Raw genomic sequence first — 20,890 nt, forward strand, 5'->3', positions numbered from 1 at the left:
ACTGTCATCCTCCTGGCATCTTGCCCAAGGATACGGCATAATTCAAGGTGTTTTACTTCTTTGGGTCAAGTGGTATGCCATGAATTTCTGAAGATGAATGTCATTTCGTAGCAAAACTTCCATACCATACAAGATATATAGCAGTCTCTACTGGTGAGGGCTGACAATTCTTCTGACTTGCCCTTTTAAATGATTGCCCTTGATCAAAGTCTAGTTTTTAGAAGACTCGAATAGAAACGGGGACTTTTAGTTCAATTACTGTCTTATCTTCCCTAGTCATTCACAGCTTGTGATTAGTTGGTGTCCCCCCACCACTTTTTAAAATTCAGATGTGTTATAGTAATAACACATATGGAAGACTCCTTATGTTACCGAGTGCCGTTTGCTAAAGGTTGGTCTCGCGTCTTTGAATTCACTGGGGGTGGGCTGGGCGGGGGCCTGAGGTGGGAACAAGCACTGGCTGGGGAGCTAAGAGCCTCTGCATTATCACTGACTTGCTGAAGACTTCGGGGAAGCTACTGAACCTCTGGGCCTCGGTTTCCTCATCTGTAAACATGAGTGAGCTCACGCCACTCAGGTCCCTCCTAATCTCTCTGAGGAGGGCCAAGGGGCTGAGCAGAGAGGCCGGTGGCCACGAGAGCAGAAGGTGACAGAACATCGTCGGTGCTGTTCCTCTTGCAATTCACAGGACAAAGCACAGGCAATTTGGGACCCCATTCCCAACAGTACTGAGTGCTTAGATTACAAAAAATAGTTGATGTTTGTAACAGACATATTCATAAAAATATAAATCTTTTTTGGGGGGACTGAGATGGTGGAGAGAGATGAACTGAATCCTGTTATGAGTGTGAAGAGTGACTGTTGAAAGTTAAGTCTTTGGTGTGTTCTTTTATGAAGCTGAGACATGGTTGTAAAGGGAATAACTGCTTCTGATTGATCGGTTTCATAAGTTTGGAATTAAATGAATTGCGTTTTCTAAGAGTGACGTACCACTGTATTTTTGTCATAGTTTTATTGTTACCTTTTATCAGGCTCTACAACGGAGGCTAATTTTCCATCCTAGTTGCCTTATTATGGTATCAAAATGCTGTGGTTCTTCGTTTGTAAACACAATGAGGAACATTTTCAAAAGCTGTGTTTTTTTCACTGCTGTAATGTTCCTTTCATAACGAGCATCCACCAAAGAGCAAAGAGCATACACATCTCAAATTAGCCCCAGGCTTTGCTAGAAATTTTTAATGACTACACTGAAAACATAGGCTTGAAAGACTGCTTGGAATTATACTACTGGGGTGAAAATCTGCACTTTCAAAATCACAGTTACATTTGGAATATCTAGGGTGACTTTTTTCCGTGTGTAAAATAGACACTGACTTAAAATTTGGTTTCAAGTGTCCTTACCCTGTCCCACAAAAGCATTTCAGCACCTAATCCCCAACCCTAACCGCTGGCTTTAGTCACACACCTCCACATAGCACCTTCCTTCTCACAGTGAGGTTGACCTGCCCGTTCCGAGCTGCATGGTGCATAAGGTCGATGACATAGCGGTGGGTCTTGCCAGCCACTGGAATCCCGTCGACATAGACCAGCTCGTCTCCTGGGTGTAGGCGGCCGTCTCTGTCGGCTGAACCCATGGCAATGACAGCGCCAATCAAAATCTAGAGACGCGGTGAGAAGGGAAGGATATTTACATTTCAACTTTTCCTCCCATATCTATGTATATATAATTTCTTTATGTAAATACATAGTAATAATAGACAATAGATGATAGTAACTGATAGTAATTATAGTAATAGGTAATAATATCATTTATAGATCTAATTTCTTTATATATATGTACAACTTGGTGTAAAGTTTTATTTCCACCTTCTACCCCTTACTCCAAACCTGAGCATGTACTTGAAAACTGAAAAATGAGGGGCTGCAGGGTTTCTTTCTTATTCTTCCAGTTTGCTAACTCCTTCTAGAGAAATTAACATTTTGAACTTGCTGCATTTGCTTCCTGGCCCACTAGTCATCACCCTTAAGGAAAATTCTAACCCCAAATAACCCGATGTTATTAGCTACCGTTCATGAAACAAGTTGGGGATTGAATCTTGGTTCCACTTCTTATTTGTGTGGCCTTGGGCAAGTCTTAACCTCTGTGAGCCTCAGTTTCTTCACATGCAAAATGGGGAAGTAAAGTAATGGGGGCTACTTTACAGAGTTGTTGGGAGAATTGAATGAAATGATGCACATGACGCATTTAACTTTGCTTGAGGCAGATACTGAGTGCTCCAAAAATGTCAGGGAAACTAGCTGCTTGTGCATATTATGAAACTGATACAGGTTCAAAATGTTTTTGTTTTTTGCTTTGCTTTGAAAGGCTGGAGATAAGGGGAAAATAAAATAAAAACAAAGCAAAACTCGTAGTTGGCTTTTCTGGCCATTTGATTTTAGAAAAGTCTCAGTCAAACCTCCTCCCAGTTTTTGCTCCATTCCTTTGAATACTTCCTTAGAGCATTGTCCCCTGCACAAAGAACACCCCGGGTTCTGCCTGTCACTGGAAATACTTCTGATGTTTAGGTGACTATCATACCCGGAAAGGGGGAGGTACATATCTGGGAAACGTGTGAATTGTAATTCCCTGAACGAGTAATCATAATAAAAGGCATAACATAAGGTTTCCCTCTTCCCATTTGAAACATTTAGGTTAGTATCCATCAGCAAGGCTTTATTTTCTCTGTCATTAAAAAGGCATAGTACTAAATATTTTAGTTTTGCTATTTAACCTACAGATAAATTTTCCAATACATGGACAATGGACATCCTTTTTCTTTTTCCAAGTGGCTTACCCATACAGCTCTGAAGGCAGTTGTTACCCTTAGCCTGATAATATTACAGAGACTGTAGTCTAAGTTTTATTTTAAGTCTTTATAAAATGATCCCTTGCTCATAGACTATTTCTTTCAGGCACAATGATTTCTTCCAAATTGCTGATCTGTGGATCCCAGCTAATTTGGAGAGTTGCTGTTAAGTGATCTGCAGGCTTACAGGTCTTCAGGTGTGGAAGCAGACAGATTCTTACTTGGTCACACTGCTCAGTGTGGCCTGTTAACATGGCAACCAGGTCTGAATGCCCAGGACTTCTCAGGTATATGGAAAATTAGAGTCTGAAGAGTATTCTCTTTTCCCTGAGGACTTCACAGCCTTCGTCCACTGAATTTTATCCATAGGAATAAAAAGTCCTTTATGACTACAGCTGCTTTTCCCCTATTCCTGGGGAGGGGGTGGGGGTAGATTTCCTTCCATGTGGAATTATTTGTGCTCTGATCAGTGATTCATTAGTGCTATCACAAGGAAAACCACACGTATCCTGCCCTTAGATTGGCTGCATAGTGTGGTTCCTCCCCTAGGACACTCTGCACCCATTTGCTATAGGCCAGTAGTCGGGCACGCTTCTGACATTCTCCATTTCCCTTATTGTCATGCCAACCTGAATTTAGGAGTTTCTTTCTAAAGATGTTCCAATCTATTCTTCATAAGACTCAACCTGTTAAGAAGTCCTTCAAAGATTTGCTAAGTGCTTTGTGCAAAAGCCAGTTAAAATGAATGTTTATGTTTGTCCACAGCCCCTTGAAAAGCTCCATTTAGCTGGGTTAGTCCCTCAAAATGCTTCAACCTTTAGATTTCCTACATGCCTTAGTGAGAGAGTTTATAGCTAGTTACAGAGAAAAAATGGCTCATGAACTCCTTGGCTGGTAATTATCAACTTTAAGCTATAGTTCTGATTCTAACTGATGAAAGTGAGCCAAAATATAGGTTACAACTGAGAGATCCAGGGCTGCAATTGGGCCCTCGACAAAAATAGTAAAAACAAAATTTCACTTTGGAAAAAAAAAAAACAACAACCCAAAATGTCACATTGGAAAATTCCCATTCCTCCCTTGCTGTAAGCAGACAGCAAAGATATAAAGATACTCTTGAAGTTATCTTCTGTGTTACTAGGTGATACTAGTATAGTAACATCCATTAAAAGGACAATCCCAGTAGGGGCGCCGGGGTGCCTCAGTCGGTTAAGCATTAAAGTGTCCGACTTCGGCTCAAGTCATGATCTCATGGTTCACGAATTTGAGCCCTGCATCTGGCTTTCTGCTGTCGGCACAGAGACTTCTGGGGATCCTGTTCCACCCCCACCCCTCCCCCACTCGTGCTCTCTCTCTTTCAAAAAATAAACATTAAAAAAAAATCCCAGTAAAACATATGCTTTTCAGCTGCATTTTTGTGATATGAGTACCCTTCTTACTAATTAATTTATCTACCAAACATTTATTGAACCCATGGGCCCTTCTAGGTGTTAGGAATTCATCAGTGAACAATAAATACAAATCCCTACCATATAGAACTTCTTTTTTTATGGTTAGACAATGAGAAGTGTGTGTAGTAAGTGTGTAAATTATGTTGCATGCTAGCAGGCACGTCCCGTGGAAAAAAGAGAGCAGATTGGGATGGTAGATGGGTGTCAGTCATGTGGCCGTGGTGGTGTGAGAGCTGGTTAGGGCAGGCGTCCCTGAGAAGTCGACATTTGAGCAAAGACATTTTATCAAGTCTTACATGGTTATTTCCAAATAAGTGGTATATTCAACATAATACTTCAATATAATTTATTGTATAGTATTATGTTGTTATTATATACATATATACTATTACATAACTACATTATATAATCCATCCTCTACCTTGTTTCAAACAGAGGTTGACATAAACTATTAAACAAGCTTGAATTGCACTGAGCGTGGTGTGCTGGAGCAGGCACTGAGTCGCATGCCCATTAGCTATATACATTAGTCACATTCGCTCCATTCATCAGTAACTGCTGCCTTTGCTGGGGAGAGACTGACCACACACACTGTCACTGCTTCCGGCTCTCATGGGACTGTTGTTCCTTCGCCTTTGGCCGTTTTGCACCTTTGTGCATTATGTTTCACTGCAGATACAGAGCTAGCTCTATGTATCTCTATTCAGGAAAACAACAAACACAACTTATTTTTTTTTCCTTTTAATTCAAATATGTTTTGTATGCTCCAGCCATTCTATTAGTTTATTTCCTGTTTGCCACTGTCACTGCAGGGACTAGATGATCTATGATTCCTTCTTGCACTGTAGTTCATACTAGCTTTTCAATGTATAGACATTCTAACGTATGCTTAGGCTGTCGAGAACATGCCTTGGGACATCTGATCCTTTAATCAAGTAGTTCTAACATTTTAGGGTGCATACCGATTACCTGGTGAGCTTATTAAAACACAGAGTTGGGACCTACCCACAAGAGTCTGATTCTGCAGGCCTGGGGTGGAACCTGAGATTCCACATGTTTAACAAGCTCTCAAGAGAGGCTGGAAGCTTCGGTTTGTAGCTCTGTCACACTCCTACTAACGAGATTCTGAGTATTCTCACTTGGTCCAATGGCTATGGGATCTATGGTCTCACTGGTCACTTCTAAGTCTGCTGAAGGACTCTCCTGCCAGTGCCTGGCCTGAGCTCCTTGACACATCACACTGATCACTCTGCAGGTCTATTGAGGGACTCCCTCACCCCAAGCACATGGTCTGGGCTCACCGGCCCATCAGGCTACATTTTGTTTCCAGTCTTGCTTTCCAAGGGCTACACTGGCCCCTGAGCCTTCCCAACCAACACTGGTCTCACACCACGCACACCTCTGTCGAGCCTCACTGGATCCCTCAGCCCGTGTAGACCCACTCATCAGTTTTCTCATTGCACTTGGAGGAGTTCTTTATCTTGTCTCTAGTGCTTTGGCCCTGAAGGAAGAGCTTTGTGGCCAAAGAGCTCGAAAAAGATTGCCCCCTGACCCCATAAACAACTGACCCATGGTCTTATCTTTCTAAGTGACTTCTCTAAAGAACAAAAGAATCACAATAATAACTCCATAACTCTACTTTATCTTACAGGCTATGAGGGCATGGAACAAAACAGAGTATTTGATATGAAATAATAGCGGTTCACATTCAAGTGGCTGAAATCCCAGTGAGCCAGGGGAAAACACACAAACACACACACACACACACACACACACACACACACACACACACGAAAATGCAAGCAAATAACTAAGAAACAAACAAAACCAAAATCATATGTGCAGGCCTTTTAATTCCTTTAATTCCTTCCTGCTCTACCTAATGCAAGTCCAGCCCCAGTAGGTCTGATCTGCAATAATTATAGCCTGGGACAACTTGACAATGTGGCCAGAAGATTTCAGGCTCTTGCCTTCCAAAACTTCTCCACAAGTTTGCACAGACTCCCTGACCAAGGAGTATGTCTAGCATTACCTCTTTCTTTCTACGAACAGTTTTTCTCCATTGCAGCATTTTCTAAGTCTTTCCACCTTGATGCCTTCCCATCTCTTTTCAGCTCACAGCTGGAAATCTCATTTTTGTTCCTTTCTGGCAATTTTTCATTTCTTTCTATTTCTATTGTTATTTAACTGTGAAACGTATTTCCTCTTGCAGGAAAAAATGCCCATATGCTTTGTTGGAGCTGGACTCCTGCTGTTCATTATTTGCCAAAAGCTATGTTGTCGTGTTTAATGTGCACCCTGAGATGTCAGTACCATTTCATATATATGGAGGCAGAAACCTGTTTGATGTAATTTATGAGACCTCCTGTGGCTGGGGACCAAGTCACCTCATGAGTCTCTTCTTTTGTAGCACATCAGCAATTAAATGAGGCCAGCACATTTTGTTTATATATTATCTCTGGGCTTAACCATGGAGGAAAGCAGGAAGGAAAGGCTTATGGGAAATCTTTACAGTAGAGTCACTCTTCCTGACATGATCTTTCTGAGGTGCAACATTCTGGTTTTTTAGGGCATTACTTTCTGGCTTTGCTTGCCTTAGGAAGCTTTAGGCTTCTACTTTAATGGCTTAAATGTCAAAATTGTAACTCGCAGCCTGTGTGTGTCTTAAATCATTCAAGTGAAAGAATAAACCAGAATAGATCTAAATAAACCCAATGGGGATAACAGGCAATCTATGTCATCTGAGGAGGCTTATCACAGATCCTGGATGCCTGCCCACTGGATGGGAGAGAGGACTCTGGAGTCAAAGCCAATGTTCAGAAGGGTTGAGAATCTGGGAGCCAGTGCACTGACTAGGTGGAAAGCTGTCCTGAGGCCAGGTGGTGACCATGGCTGCATTAACACACCTGAGTTTCATTTTGAGCAACATGTGTTCCATTTGGGCAACAATTCTATTGCTTCCGTGCCAGGCAAATTTCAGCCAGACTCTTCCCTTCTTGAGCCAGCTGAGACCAGGCCTTCCCTGTGAACTGTCATGCAGTCCTTTCTCCCCCCGGGGAGGCAGAGACTGTTGAGGAAAATATTTCCTGAGTGTGGTGCTAGTTTACCTGCAAAGCAGACAAAGCATGAGCCTGTGTGTGTGCGGGGGGAGGGGTTCGAGCAAAGTGAGAATTTTACATTTCAAAGACTGTATTGAAGTAAGTAAAGATCATGGAAAGAGCTGGAACTTTATTTCCCTTACATTCATTTCATAGTTTAATCTCTTATTTGTATTTATATATAAAGGAAGGAAACTGATTACATGTTCAATGCTTAGGGCTTGTAAAAACCATGATCTGGCCCTGACTGAAGATTCCTTTGGTACAAAATATTCACCTTTAAATCCAGTCCTCTGGGGTTGGGAATCTCAAAGACAATAGACTAAATGAGCAACACAGGCAAAAGGGGGTCTTGGGAGCTGTGGCCATGTTCAGTCTAAAAGGGACCACGACATAGCTCCAGCCAGTTGTTGTTGTGGAGAAAGATAAGCCTAACGTTGCTAGATCTATCTTTCAAGGAATTATGGAAATCTGAATTTTTAAAAATGTGAAATTAGCTGTTTTTCCACAATTTTAAAGCACTGGGTTGAACAAAGCACGTTGTAGGGTTACCAGGACACCATCCCTGGACTAGGCTGTTTTAATTCTACAGAGCCCATAGGATCTAGAGGCCTCAGAAAATATAAATTCCAGATTTTTTTTTCTGAGACATTCAGGTGATGATTTGGCTGGGTGAAGAGGGCTCTCTTCAGTTTCATTTAGCAAATATCTATTATACCAGGCTCTGTGCTAGGCTTGGAAGACATAGACACATCAAAACATGGTCCTTGCCTTCAAGGAATTCCCAGATTGGTAAGTGGAAAAAAGTATGTTAGTCAGTGCATTTTGGAACAAATATGAACCTCGTCTTTCTGGCAGAGACCCCTTGGGTTGGTAAGTTTGAAGCATTATGTTAGAAAAAGTATAATGAATTCTAATGGATTTACCCTTAAATGCTCTACAAAAGTCTCAGTATCCCTCACAATGCTATAAAGATCAACTTAAAGTGCCATTACTTCCTTAATTTAGTATCTTTTAAACATATGGGTGTACAATAAAGAATTTAGTCTGAGCCCAAACAGAGGTCTGGCCTTTCCTGAAATGTAACCTTCAGACTGTTGCAACAGGAGTATCTTTGTTGTTCATGGTGAACCCCTTGTACTGAACCTGAGAGTTTATGCTAATGAGGAGACTCATGGTGAGTACCTGTTACTTTATGCTAAAGGAGATGATTCAGGGTGGAGCCAGCCACACCTACAGTCTTAGGGTGGGGGCTGACTATACCAGAATGAATAGCCACATAATTAGAGGACCCGGGCCTTTGAATCTTGTGACATCGACCTGATCTCTGGGAAGGAGACGGGCTAGAGATTGAGCTCAATCACCTCAATGACTCAGTCACTCCTACTCCAATAAAAACTCTGGACACCAAAACTTGGGTGAGCATCCCTGGTTGGCAATCCTCTGTGCATCCATGCTGGGAGGATAACCTGTCCTTGAGGATGATGGAGGTTTTGCATGTGGAACCCTTCCAGACTTTGTCTTATGTGCCCCCCCCCTTTTTTTTCTGGTTGGTCCTAATATGTACCCTTTCACTATAAAACTAATCATAAGTACAGTACTTTCCTGAGTTCTATGAGTTATTCTAATGAATTATCAAATCTGAAGGAGGCCATGGGACCCTTAAATTTGCAGCTATTGTCTGAAGTGAGGGACATTCTTCCCTCAGATTTTTTAGTTATTGCAGTTGTTGTCAGGCATATGGGGCAGATTTGGCTTTCTTGAGGACTGTGACCTTGACCTGCAGTTTGGCTAATGGCACACCATTCATCTATAGGGCACTAGTGGAGAATAAAAAGGGGAAGATGAAGTCCCTGCTTAGTAGGAATTTTAAATCCTGTTGATCAAACTAAATAGGGAGACATATGAGCAGGTTAGAGAATAATCCTGAAGGAAGCTAAGTCAGACAAATACCCTGTGGAAGCGAGGAGGCTAAATATTTACATATGTGAAGCAACTGGACACTATTGTTGGTTCTGTCTATATAAAGCAAGATGAATTATAGAGAAGAGTGAGGATGTCTCCTGACCAGATGACTGAGGATCCCTCAGAAACTGAGAACCACGTGGCAAATAGAAGGAGAACAAGTCTGTGAAAGGGAGCAGAATGTAAGTGAGATTTGTTCTTTCTACCCATGATATGAGATCCTTAACTTAATCTCTGGATAAATAAAAGTCCAAAATTATTTGAGCCCTGTATTTTACTGTGGCACTCTCTTCCTTCAAAACACTAGTAGGGAAGTCCAGATAACCCTCATTGGTAAATTCACTTTCACATCTTTTCTCATAAAGCTTTCTCTCTATTGAGAGAGCACTATAATCCTCATTTTACAGATGAGGAAACTGAGGCTTACAGCTTAACTCCCTTTCATGAGCTGGGATCGGGTTAAGGCACTTGAGCTGGAATGGGGTGTTATTTATTCAAACCTCTCATGAATCTGACTTAGTCATATTGGGTACCATTTAAGACACATCTTTTACAATGAATATTTTATGGCTGATATTTTGATACATGCTCATTAATCTAGCTTTGCAATGTTTTCTGTATATTATTTTCTGCTTTTACTCTGGTGTATAATGACTGTGTGTGTGTGTGTGTGTGTGTGTGTGTGTAATTTCTCCAGAGCCCTCCCCAAATTCCCAATGTTGTGCCAACATTGAAGTTCACTTTGTGAACATCTCACGGGAATCCCTTAGTTTGAATCTGCCTGAGATTTTGCAGCATTGAGCCTGGTTTTGCTTCTGTTTATCCCTGTGTTTTCTCTCCTGTGCAGTCCGGATTGCAAACATACATAATTCTGCTGGTCCAAGGCACCTCTTCACATGTACCTTCTGTCATACTATGGCTTACCTATGGGGTGCTGTCCAGAGTGACCAGGGGTCCAATACAATTAAATAATTGAAATATCCAAGAGGAATTCAATCCCTTCTAAGGAGAGTAATGTCCCCTCTTAATGTATGTACATTAACTTATGAGGATTTATTGGCATGAAAACACTGACATGTTTTGAGAACTTAAACAGCAAGAAAAAAACACACCACACCTCAAACTCTTCTTGAGTCCTCGAAGATTTTCTTTTAGATGTCATAGTGGGTGGTATTTCCCCTGATGCACAAACACATAAAATATATAGCCCACAGTGTGGAAATAAAGAAGTTTCAACTTACCGGCTGCCCAGGCTCATCCCCCCCGAGGATTCTGAAGCCAAATCCAGACTCCATCCTGCGAAGGTGAACATCCAGTTCCTTATAATCTGGACCTGGCATAAAGGAGATCCCATTGAGTGATGAATCCTGTCCCCTCCCCACTCCCTGAGAAACTGAACACACTGATGATAAATTAATTTCATGGATGTGATTAATGAGAGTGCTGTTAGAGTTGGTGGAGAGCATTGAGGATAAAAAGAAATATGGTGACAAAATGTTCCCAAATTAGGTAGTCTCTGGATTAACAGTGACCAAACAAGAGTATTACCATAGGCAGAAAGAACACACAAATTTCCTGACTGAAAAAAAAAAATGATCGTCTTATAATTCCTTATTTTCCTGAGAGCATTCAGATTGCTCTCAGAAAGATTGGCTGTCACTCTGAGGATGTTGACTCTGACTAGAATGATCGTTTCAGAAATCCGAGAGAGCAGAAGATAATATCCTGGAGCTACCTGGTACAGTCTTGCCTAGTGATCTACTAATATCTGCTCATGTCTTGATACATCCAATTTAGTATGTGTTGGGGATGGGGAGATACAAACATATGCCTATTTGTCTTTTTTTAAATGGTAAAAATTAGAAAAGATAGAATTTAAACTTTTCTGTATTGGGCATTTGAGTGAACTCGTATCTCCCCAAACATTTTAAGATGTGGAAGCCACGAGGAGATTCACTACTGACTTCACTATTACTACTACACTAATATATCCACAATAAACTGGAAGAGAGATACTTCTCTGCAGTTAGTTGAAAGAACAGAAATGCACTTAGAAATAAGCTGGGACACTCTGGATGTCAATTTTTTCAAGTTTAGAGTAAACATAAAGTAAAACAATAAGAACTCTTCTGATTTTTTAAGAAGGATGTGATTTATGCTTACCCTTTACCCTTGGGCCTTTGAATCCTTCTCAAGGGGGTAAAGTCTCCATCATGACTGAGTTGCGCATACTTTTGTGGCCATTGTTAGGATGCCAATGAATGATTAGCAACTTTGGGAAATACTTATTAATGCCATCCTTTGCTTAAGAAGTATTCAGTGATCCTGGGGCGCCTGTGTGGCTCAGTTGGTTAAGCAGCCGACTCTTGATTTTGGCCCAGGTCATGATCTCACAGTTTGTGGGACTGAGCCCCACACTGGGCTCTGTGCTGACAGCACGGAGCCTGCTGGATTCTCTCTCTCCCTTGCTCTCTGTCCCTCCCCCCACTCTTGCTTGCATGCTCTCTCTCTCTCAAAATAAATAAATAAAATTTAAAAAAATATAAAAAAGTAGTATTTAGTGATCCTAGGCCTTAATGGTTTAAAGGAAGTATTATAACTTACAGAATCAAGTATTAAGTTAAATTGCTTACACAGGATGGTTTTGAAAATTGGGATGGGATTTCAGAAAAGGATCCTCGTGGCACAGGAAGCTGTGTCTGACCTACTTGGATATATAGTAATAGTCAGAGTTGAGAGAGAGAGACTCAGTGAATGATGGCCAGGCAAATCTTTCCTAGGCTCTATAGTAAGTGGGGCTGCTGCAGTGATCCAGTAAACAAGGCACAATGATATTGGGCTTGCCCTGGTGTCCTCCAATATGGGCTATGCATTCCCAGTTATATACAAAAGGAAATTCATTCATTTCTGAAATGTAAGCATAAGCTGATTGTGCTAGTGTTCTCAAAAAACAAAACAAAACTGAGTCAAGCCCAAAGTACATTTGTATATATGTATATACTGTGCAAGAATCCATGACCATTCCTTCCCTCTCATGAGCAGATGCACATATAACCAAAGTCCTTTCCATTCAATGACTAATATAAAACTCAAAAAAGATGAACCAATTGGACCTCCACATCCATTAGTCATCTTTTATAAATTGTATTATCATTCATATTTGAAAGATGAGAACTTAGAAGAATTCAGCTGGGTGGCAAAAGGAAGATGAAAACTTTGCCCTATACTCTACAAGTCACAATTGGCTTTTGAATTTAGTTTATTCCTGGGGTCTGCAACATCATGTATGAAATCTCATATTGGGAGTGTGTGCTCCTTTGGGGCTTTGGGACTCCAGGCAGGTGGAATAGCCCTCTAAAATAATAGCAAGCATGGGTACTCCTCCCAAGGGAGGATAAAGGCAAGGGGAGATGGGAAGATGACAGATAGTGCCCAAGATTTTAGAAATCTTTAGTTGTTTATGATGCGATTGTTCACAGTAATCTCTTCTCTAGGTAACTTTACACTTACAGGACTCTAGATCATATGAAAGATAAATAGAGACCATAAAAAATACAAAGAGAACACACACACTATATAATCAGAATGTTCCACCTACTCTTATAAATATTTTCATTTTTGCATCATTGGTGAGTAAGGTAAGTGGGAAATTGTTCTTCCAATGGCTTCAGCATCAATCCATATTGCACGAGGAACTCTAAAAGCAGTTTACTATGCAATCCATTTTATTTGCTAAATAAAACTCCCCCCCCCTCCCTGCCCAAAGTGCCGAAATTATGGCAATCCCAGGAACACAATTTTGAGACATGCCAGGGGACAAGGGGGTTGTCTTGTGTCAGAGGATGCTGTAAGTCCTGAAGGAATCAGAAAGCTTTTCTTTAATGAATGACTCAGGACTCTTATTTTTAGTAGAAAAAATATAGATTTTAGCTGGTTAATTTTATTTAACTTTGAAGAACAGATGAGAGACCGGCATTTATCCTCCTCCCCCTATTCTCTGTGTGCAGTTTGGTGACATTACGATCTCCTGACTATTGCTCTGACTGCTCTGATTTCAAATGTGGGGTGCTATGTGCCAGCTGTATCATCTGCACCTTCCATTCTTACAGACAGAGATGGCTAGCTTCATGGTACATGAACATGTAGACACAGGCAGAGAGACCCATTAGAGACGTATGCCAGCAGACATGATTTTTAAAAATTTCTTTGTTAATTTTGAACATAGACTGAGAGGCTGCAGGACATAGAAACTTTAGAGAAAGAGTCAAGTGGAAAAAAAGTTTAAATGATAGATTGTGCCTTAAGGCAGTAGTACTTTTTTTTTTTTTTTTTTTTTTTTGGAAAATAAGAGCTTTTAGAAAGGTAATTTTTCTTTGGCTTCTTCCCCTGCCTTCCCCATCCTTTTAAGTCTGGTTTTAAAAAATAACTAAAATTATATACACAAAGCTGAGAGACATTATTCTTTTATTCCCCCTACTTTTTTTAGCTCTCTTATAAGATTATGATGTTTCTGATACTTTCCTTTAGCTGCTCTTCTGGCCAGATGGCACATTTAAAATTACTGTGTCATGATTTACCTTTCCTCCTGTTAATGCAAGAACTTAAAGCAGAGAAATCCAGGGACCAGCTCTTCACCTCACTGTGACAGAATTTAAAAATCATCGCCTCTCTCTTCTGTTGGTTTGCTAACCATGCACCTGGAAGGTTGTTTGATGAAGGAGTCTGGTAGACACCTGGTGGGACCTGGGTCACTTTGGATGTCACTCAAACATGGCCCCACTGACATCTTTTTTTTTTTCTTTCTGCTTTCTTGTTTATTTTATTCCTGTGCTCTTTGTTTACCTTCTTTTTCCTCAGCCCCTTTTGCAGAACTGTCAGGGGTATTCTCAGGCATTGCTTAGACTGGGGAGAGGCAGAATACTCTTTGGCTATGTGTGTTCAATGGCCATTTCTGGCCACTGTTGCTTTTCCCTTAGAAGCTGGGTCCCAGGATCTTCAGGCATTATGAAGTAAATCATCTTAAGACATTTGTCCCAGATGTAACTTTCCATTGACCACTGTGGCAAACTACCCAGATGGAATTTACAAGTCCTAACTTATCCTGGGATCCCACTAATATTGAAAAAACTAATAGTACTAAAAGTAGCAAATGGTGGCCACATCCAGGTATATGGACAAACTCCCTCATAATAGGGAAAAGCAGAATTTCAAAAACTGCTTTTCTTATTTTTCACTAAGACTCCAGAAGCTTCACAGCTGTATGTATCCTTGGTCTAGCTTTGGAAAGACATGACTTTGTGCACAGTTTTAGGGAAAAGGATGGGTAACTGAACACAACTGATTAATTTTATGAATGGATTCAAGCTTCAAAAATGCAAAGAATGGCATTTTTTAAGGATTGATTTGGCACATGGGATGCTGCAAACATGTCAATTAAATTTTGGTACTTGAATCCCCTTTCATGTTTTAATTAAAATGTAAATACCATGGGCTTATTATCAGTTTGGCACAGAGAATGAATTCATTCAATTTTTCCTGCTGGAAAGAGCATTAGTTGTTTGGCTTTTCCTTGTAAAGAGACCTAGGAAAGAGGTTGAGGAAGGAATCAGGAATCAAAGATGGTTGTTAAATATGTCCCTGGCTTCTGAACTCTCAATACACTCCAGATACAGAATGAGTTAAATAGGAATTAAGTCGTTTCTATCGCTTGAATCTAATATTACCAGATAGGTAGCTAATACATTTTTGCTTTAAAAGAATGCCTTCTCTTTACTGTTTTCCTTTATACCTTTGGTAATGTAAAAGTGGCCAGACACATTTTAGCTCTAGTAGAAGTCAACTCCGACTCGGTTTGGTTTTCTCCTTCAGCTGTAAAATAAACTCAGATTTCCCCATACCAAACACCTCCTCGTCCCACCCATTTCTGTTTTGGATGAGTAGTCTCTAGTGGGGTCTTACTTCCCCATCTTCAGTCTCTCATTTGTGACTTACTCCTGCCAGTCTGGCTCCAGCTGTGTTGGCATTTCTGAAACTGCTCTCGCTAAGGTCATTGATGACATCCTAATGACCAAATCAAATGGTCATTTTCTCTTTCCACATTCCTACTGATTTCTGTGCCTCATTTGACACTGTTGACACATCCCTTATGCCCCCTGATTTCTTTTGTTTCTAAACAGGGAAAGTTCTCCTGGAAGTGATTTCTGTGATACTCCACACCCTGGTTCTCTTGGCTTTGGGAGAAGTCCATTCAAAAGTCCTGACTACGGGTGCATTGTTTCTCATGATCATTTTTCTTTGATGATGGCATAATTACATTTATCATCTACTGTATTTCATTATGCACAGCCTGTAGGAGTTGCTAAATAAATGTTTCTTGAATTTAATTGTTTTAAGATACTCACCAATCTAGTATACTCGATAAACCACAGCATTACTCTACTATGGAGTTAGCACTTAGTTTCATAATTACATTGTTTAGGACTTCCAACTATCAATTTTGCCTCTGTACCTAAGCATCATAGGCAGCTAAAGTTAATAAAAATACCTTATAATTAAGCTAAATATATCTGAGTCAAAAATCATGACACATAATTTCATAAAGGACATATTTTAAATGTGAGAAGTGGTATGGGAGATCCATTTATTTTGGATGTAGTCATGATTTTCCAGAATATTTTGATACCTTGTATGCACATTTAGCAAAATATTTGGATTGGTTCTTTCCCTGAAAATTTGGACTGCATGGTGGCAAACTGTATTATGCCTTTTCTCTTTTAACTAATGTGTATTTTTTGAAATGTAGAAATACTGTGCAGATATATCAAGGTAATCTATGCTTTTACGTGGTTCTTCTCTTTCTTCTTTTGTTTTTAAGTAAAGTACATTCGGAAGTTGAGATTTTCAAGAAATGTACTTGCTGTGGCCAATAAACAGAGATTTAGAATTTCAAATTAAATCCTACTTTCATTTTGCAACTGTAATTACTAGGTCTCATTTTCCTTCTGGGCAAAAGATATTCTTTCAAAATTACAAGGACCTTATAGTCAATATATAAGAATAATCATAGAAAAATTTTCAGACCAAGCTAAACAAATACTTTATATATTATTTGAGGACAAAGTGTTAAGCAACATCTTCCATATTTTCTACATACCCCCCAAAAATGACATGGAAACTTACAGAATGAAATGATCTCAAGCACATATATTCTCCAAGGGGTGTTAGAACATGCTGAGATGGATAATGAGCTGTCATCATGGAAATACTCTAGAGATGTATGCTGTGAGCCCACAGACCTGAAATAGTACTATTATTATGAAACACTCTTTTCTGCAATTGTTTCAGTGTTCTGGCTTTCAATCCAGTGGTCTAAGCAGCTGTTCAAACCACTTCCTAAAAGTAAAAAAATCTGAATCTTCCTTTTCCTCCTTCATTTCCATAGCAACATTAAATATTTTAGTCTAAACCAAAATTGGTATGTATTTTCAGAACCATTAGATTGAAAAAAATGTCCCTCTTTTTAAGTAAATTATTACTGAAAGCTCTTGAATTATGATATTCTATTCTAACTTAAAATTCCATTGAAATGTAGCATTTTGTAATTGGCATGGTTTAAAACAATTAAATTGATATAGCTATTTAGTTTATGTGAAAATAATTTCATCTACATTAGCAAAATTTCCAATAAATTCTTTGGAAATATGTAAATTGCAAATCTTTTCAGATACTCTACATTATTTCTATTTATCTAGTCCAGCATGGTCCAATATAAATAAAATGCAAGCTACATAAGTAATTTAAACTTTCCCAGTAGCCCATTTTAAAAAGCAAATACGATCTGCTTTAAAAAGCAGATATAGTCAACTTTAATAATGGATTTTAAGCTGGTATATCAAAAACATTTAAGCACTCATCAATATAAAAAAGTAATGAGATATTATATGTTTCTATTTTTTCTTTTTATATTAAGTTTTGGAATCCAGTATGGATTTTTACATACATCCAAATTCAGAGTAGCCACATTTCAAGTGCCAGAAGCTTCCTGTGGCCAGAAGCTACTGTATCAGCATGATCTAGTCAGTCTAGTGGCTTTTGTTGGCACCTGGTTTTTAGTCTAGTCTTTTATTAAAGCATTTTATGAAAGTAATGAACAGATGTGACTCTTTTCCTTTGTCTTTTGTTTGTTTCTTTGGCAGCCAGTGAGACCCACCTTGATGGGACTTGTCCTCTACCTTCAATACTTGTGTATGTGGGTGACTAAAATTAGCACAGTGATTATATACTAATAAACTGATACTACTCAGAGGAATGGTTTGTTACACAGAATGGAAGACGTTTCACTCACAGGACTGTGAGTACTGAAGAATACTTGCCAGAGGAATCCATTCGGAAACTGGTCCTTGGTGGCACTTGTTCTGGATGGGAAAATGGGGAATTAAAATCGAAATTCATTTATGGCAATTTAAAATTCATCTTTACTTTTTTTTGTTGTTGCTGTTATAACTCACCCCCAACCTTGTGCTCAAATTTAATGATTTTGTTTCTCTAAGATCCATGGAAGTTAGTGGACAGGACATACCCTGTTTTATGTATATGAATATATCTATAAATGTATTTCTTTTATGTGCATGCAAAATAGAAAAATTTGAATTCTTTTAGATCAGAATGAAAAAAAAATCCTCATTTTCAAAAACTAAGCTTTGATTCTCATCATAAGAATGCTTATAGGAAAGTAAAGTCAGGGCACCTGGGTGACTCAGTGGATTAAGCATCTGACTCTTGATTTCCGTTCAGGTCATGATCTCATGGTTGGTGAGACTGAGCCCTGTGTTGGGCTCTGCGCTGACAGTATGGCGCCTGTTTGGGATTCTCTCCCTCCCTTTCTCTCTGCCTCTCCCCTGCTCATGCTCTCTCTCTCAAAAATAAATTAAAAAACTTAAAAAAAAAAGTAAAGTCAATCCAGAACCTGAACTATACACAAACTGAAGAAGTCTTTTAAAATCAGGTTAAGATATTGTGTCATCACATTACTGAAATGAAAAGTGGAAAATTCTATCAATGAGTGTGTTGACTTACGTCCATCAGTCCAAATATTTTGATACTTACAATTATTTGGATAGCTGAAGTTATGTATAAGCAGTTGAGTTAAACTGGTTTATGTTAGCAATATAAGTCCTTCATGAGAATTATGATGTTATCTCTGCTACATATGACATAAAATTTGTGGACATGAACGTAAAATACTATACACATAATTAAAAACGGGGCACTATAAAAATGTGTATTTTATTATTACATTAATAAAAATTAAAATAGACCAAATTCTGATTGCTTTCTTATTGAGCTTTGTTTCGAAGACAGCATTCTACACTCTTCAACAATAAAAATGAACTAGAAGCCTGTTGAGGGCAATGACAAGGCCTAGTGTCACTACCTTCTGGGTTTGACAGGTGCTCCCCACTGCATCCTGCACAGCTAATCGTACTCATTCCAGGCAGAATGACCATCCCTGCCATGTAACCTGTGTCTTCTAGTAAAGGTAAATTAGTTTTCCAGGAGAATCATTATTTCTTAAAAATCCTCCATGTGTAATGGGACTGCTTAGCATTATAAATTGAGAACTGTCCTTTCATTAGAAAGACAGAGCTGTATCACGGATAGAAGGCTGCTACCTTCCAAGAGCTTCCATTGGTTGTAAAATTGGCATTTTATATTATCATAATCTCACTAGGACCTACTTGCCATTCAGCGATTACATTGAGTTTACTGCAGCCCTGATGGTCTCATATTTATTCATGAAAGTTCTGTGGATTGCATTGTTCACTTGTGCTACCAGCAAAATGCGTTGACGTACTAAATAACTTTCAGTCAAGGACTGATTTTAGAGTTTACTTCTCCCTTCCCCTCCTCCACTTTTATCCTCTGCCTGATTCTAGGAACATTAAGTTTTAAACTGATGAATGAAATACATTTATTATCTATCAGACTGGATCTACTTTCTAAAATACATGGGAAAAACGTGTCCCTAACCTAACTTTTATTTCCCTTTCTTTATTACTTGGCTCATGTCATGGTAACTTTCTTTATTAAAAGGGACCTGTTAGAAATATAAATGTTCCCATAATTGTTTACAAAGCTACCTAAATATACCTAAATTAGATTTCCAAATTAAAAAGCACACATTAAAAATGGCAAACACAGCTTAACTGGAATTACTAATCTCCTTTATCAATATATTATAACTGCAAAGTGACACGTAATGTGATATACTAGAACTGCAGCTGAAAGGCAATCTTTTTTCACAGATTAAGCCGTAACATAAATTATACTAAGGACAGCAATAATGGTTTTCCCATGGGAAAAAGGTGCAGGAAATTAACCTTCAGAGTACAGTCGAGGACATTTTAAATGATAATGTTATTAATTTTTTTCTAGTCTTTTATGATTCTAATGCTAAAGTCATTGATAAAAAGTGTCTTAACATTTACATATCATCTTATTTTAATATTTCGCTAAAATAAGATAGTGCACCAGAGAACATTTGTTAAGAACATTAAGGCCATTGGACAACAGCAATGGCCAAGCAAATGAGGCCAGGGCTTGGTCTAGCAGTGTTCAGATGTGGGGGTGTTCTCTAGGAAGGCAAGGTGGCCTTTCAGGATGACTTAACAGCTGCCTGAAGCTATGGCATCCATGATGTATCGGAACCTTTCCTAAACCTATTGACATTTCCAGCTTGACTGTATCAGGTGTGTAATCACATTGGCAAGGGGGACTGGAGGCCAGAAGACTGAAGTGGGAGCACTTGCACAGGCTTTGGAGCTCTGGATATTGTGCATCTACCTTGTGTGATGTGGCTTCCACCATGTTTCCATTTAGAGTCTCAACCCATGCGGTGCACTGAGTGGATAATATTTTTACACTACCCTATCTTTCCAAGTGGCTCTCATGTTAGGATGGAAGATAGTGCCAACTACAGCCCTTGCTGACTAATAACACGGAGAAAGCAGCAGAAAAACCATTATTTAGAAATACAACCACTCATTTGTGATTAGCCATAAGTTATACGTGCATTATAATGCTGAACAATGAAAGAATTCCACAATGAACAATGAACAACAAAACGGTAGGATAAAAGCCATGGATGTGAAAAATACAGCCGTCCGTTTTTGACTGGCTACAAAGTATAATTTCCTCTCAAGTATAGTGCTAAAAACCAGTTTGTTCTTCCATTATGCTCTAACTCTTGTGGTTCCTTCTGATTGCTACCCTCTCTGCAATACTCACTGCTTATTGTGAGTTAGTTCTTCCTAATTTCCAGAAAGAAAAATTGATCGTGTGAGTTTTTTGAAGAAATTTCAGAGGAATTTGTGTTCTAAAGAGGTTCCACCATAAGGCACATTATAACATACGGATCCCTGACACTTTTATGATCCTACATTTGAGTGATGTCTTACTGCAAAGAAGCCAGACATTGTACCTCATAAATTGTTTATTTATAATAAACAAGGTTCAATGTGAAGAGAAAAAA

At 39.2% G+C, this 20,890-nt stretch overlaps 1 protein-coding gene across 12 annotated transcripts in view; it reads right to left on the bottom strand.

Moving 5' to 3' along the window:
- MAGI2 (membrane associated guanylate kinase, WW and PDZ domain containing 2) overlaps window positions 1-20,890 on the bottom strand; it is a 1,325,358-nt gene that overhangs the window by 154,074 nt on the left and 1,150,394 nt on the right. For 9 of the 12 annotated variants that reach the window (XM_053897618.1, XM_053897617.1, XM_053897621.1 and 6 more), the window contains 3 exons: window positions 17,733-17,774; window positions 10,602-10,693; window positions 1,466-1,658 (listed from right to left, as the gene is read on the bottom strand). In XM_053897618.1, coding sequence (XP_053753593.1) covers window positions 1,466-1,658; window positions 10,602-10,693; window positions 17,733-17,774 — 327 coding nt within the window. The remainder of the gene's footprint in view (window positions 1-1,465; window positions 1,659-10,601; window positions 10,694-17,732; window positions 17,775-20,890) is intronic. The other 3 variants (XM_053897620.1, XM_053897619.1, XM_053897622.1) reach the window with 1 other exon arrangement.

Source organism: Panthera pardus, unplaced genomic scaffold (assembly GCF_024362965.1).
Source record: "Panthera pardus isolate Hobbes unplaced genomic scaffold, ASM2436296v1 HiC_scaffold_8, whole genome shotgun sequence".
Lineage (NCBI taxonomy): Eukaryota > Metazoa > Chordata > Mammalia > Carnivora > Felidae > Panthera > Panthera pardus.